At 42.0% G+C, this 2,500-nt stretch overlaps 1 protein-coding gene across 4 annotated transcripts in view; it reads left to right on the forward strand.

Annotated features, from left to right (window-relative positions):
• The first annotated feature begins 1,816 nt into the window (after window positions 1-1,816).
• Window positions 1,817-2,500, forward strand: part of LOC142990490 (immunoglobulin-like domain-containing receptor 2) — a 14,536-nt gene continuing 13,852 nt past the window's right edge. For all 4 annotated transcript variants that reach the window (XM_076140298.1, XM_076140295.1, XM_076140296.1 and 1 more), the window contains exon 1: window positions 1,817-1,970. In XM_076140298.1, the coding sequence (XP_075996413.1) occupies window positions 1,862-1,970 (109 nt within the window). In that variant the 5' untranslated portion in view covers window positions 1,817-1,861. The remainder of the gene's footprint in view (window positions 1,971-2,500) is intronic.

Consider the following 2,500-nt stretch of genomic DNA (forward strand, 5'->3'; position numbering starts at 1 on the left):
TCCTCCCACTCACGCTGCACCTGTTTGCTCTTTACTTTGTTCTCTTTTTACAACACATCGGTGCTTTTCCTCCAAACTGGGGGGGAAAAATCTCAAATCTAAACTGGAAAACCTTTGAAGAATTTAACAAAAACAAATATCAGCTCCATTTTAATCTTACTGCTTTTTACTTTTTAACTGATGAAACTCATCAATGAACTAGGATCAATACTAGATGGTAGATCAATCCCAGAATCTGTTAATTTTTAGCAGAGCAAAGTTTGTCTCCCAGCCGACTGCAGCTCATTCCGGTTTGGTCACATTCTGAAATGGAGACGCTCAGCTTGAGCCGCTCAGTCAGACTCAGTCAGACTCAGTCACTGCTGTTACCAACTGAACATGAAATCCACTCATAGTTCCTGTATTTGGACTTCAGACTTGTTGTGTCGACATAATTGCATTAATCTGTGAGGTCTCCTGTCTGTCAGTCGGCTCGTCTTGCTTCAGGGCTTCAGGGCTTCAGGGCTTCAGGGCTTCAGGGCTTCAGGGCTTCAGCTCTGTGGCCTCATGTGGGTGTGGTGGCTGTGTTTGTGCTTCTTCCCCAACCAGGAAGTGACCTCATTGTTTAGTTTGTGGAGTAGCCGTTGCATTTTTACCTGTTAAATATATAAATGATGTTATTCCTCTGGTATTATTTCTCTTTATATCATTTTTAATATATATATATATCATAACTTCCTCTAGTAGTTAGCTTCATGTTTCTCATCACCCTTGATGTCACCATAGCAACACAGCGGATAAACATTTACAGAAATAACTTCATCAAATACCATCAAAACCTACTTTTTATATTGTTTCATGTAAACGTGGAAATGTGTCTGTGTGCCCTGCTGTGTGTTTCTCATCTGATTCATCTGTTTCTGTACATAAGGATGATGTCATCGCGTTATTTTGCATGCCTTAGTTCTGTCAGGATGTTTGTCACAGTGCAGCAGTGTGAGTTGCATTATTTTTAGATGTTTTATTCAAATAAAGTCTGAAATCAAATGGAAAAAGCAAATCCTATAAAGTTCCTCCTGCAGTCTGAAGCTGAACCACTAGAGGGCAGCGCTGCACCGCAGAACGAAGTCCTCAATAATAGACGGGCCGGGAAGTTATGAATGTATTAATAAGTGAACAATAACTTTCACAAAGGTCAAATAACGATGATAATAATCTAATATATAAAGTTGTTATTGTTGTTTTTCTATGGGAGCAGTTGAAGCAGTGACAGAAGGTCCTGTAAGGTCATCATGTTCCTCCGCTCCGCTCCTTCCCTCCATCCTTTTGTCTCTCCTCCTCGTTAAGTCACACAGGCTACCGGATGTGGAATGATTTGGCCTTCAGAATAAAACCGATCGCTCATCAGAGTGGCAGTCAAATCAAAGTTGTGTGTATAGCCAATACATGGAAGAGTGGTTAGATCAGATACTCAAAAATAACAAACGATATTAATAAAAAACGAAACTTGATGTTTTGGTTGTAGCTTTCGGTTTGCGTATTTATGCACATCAATGACCTGTTTTATCCACATTTTATGCATTCTCATTTTCATTTCATTCGCATTTTCAAAGAACTTAATAGTAAATGAAATCTGAAGTCTAGACCTGTGGAGTAAATGAAAGGCTGTAGACGAACTGTAGATCGTGACTTCACCGTATTGCAACATTCAGATCGATCTTTCTCTCGTGCGTGGCTTTTTTGATCCTTTTATTTTGAAAGTACTCAGCGGAAGTTGTGCGCTGAGCTGCCCTGCTCTCCGTCTCCCCTCCTCCTCCCCCTCCTCCTCCCGCTCAGCGGTCCGTTATTCGCTCAGACCGTCTGACAGCCTGGGAGTGTGGAGATGAGACGAAGAAGAGGAAAAGAGGAGCAAACTTTAACGGAACTCACCTGCGGGATGTGGCGGAGGTTCCTGACGGCGCGGTGGTGGATTGTTGTGCTTCATGTGGCAGGTTAGTGACGCTCAACTCAACACAACAACACAGATCAGTCAGTGTGTGTGAGTGTGTGTGATGAGGAGTAACAGGTGGAGCTGAACTCAAACAAACTTGTAAATGCTGTTATGTTAGAGTCTGTAGAGCTTTTAAACACCTCACACCGTCTCCTCCTGCAGTGTAACAATGATTAAGATGGAGTTAATGAGCTCTAACTGAGTGGGAGACCCGAGTCCAGTCATGTGTGAGTGATCCGAGCTCCGGCTCTGGGGGGGTTGTGGATTATGAAGCTCTAACTAGGTCACTTTATTATGACGGTACACAAATATGAGTGTGATCCAGGACCACTGGGCTCTGAGCTCTGAGGTGGATTAGATATTTGAAGTTAATTACAGTTTGGTGTTCATAGATACAGAAGACAAAAATGCTGTCTGTAGAATTCTCCAGTTTTAGGTAAAGAAGGTGGAAATAAAGAAGGAAAATGAGAGAATCTGCTTTTTCTAAACTCTACAAGATGAAAGAAAGTCTCTGGTTTCAGGGGGGAACAT

Source organism: Genypterus blacodes, unplaced genomic scaffold (genome assembly GCF_046128005.1).
Source record: "Genypterus blacodes isolate CSIRO-AG114 ecotype Tasmania unplaced genomic scaffold, CSIRO-AGI_Gbla_v1 ptg000549l_1, whole genome shotgun sequence".
Taxonomy (NCBI): domain Eukaryota; kingdom Metazoa; phylum Chordata; class Actinopteri; order Ophidiiformes; family Ophidiidae; genus Genypterus; species Genypterus blacodes.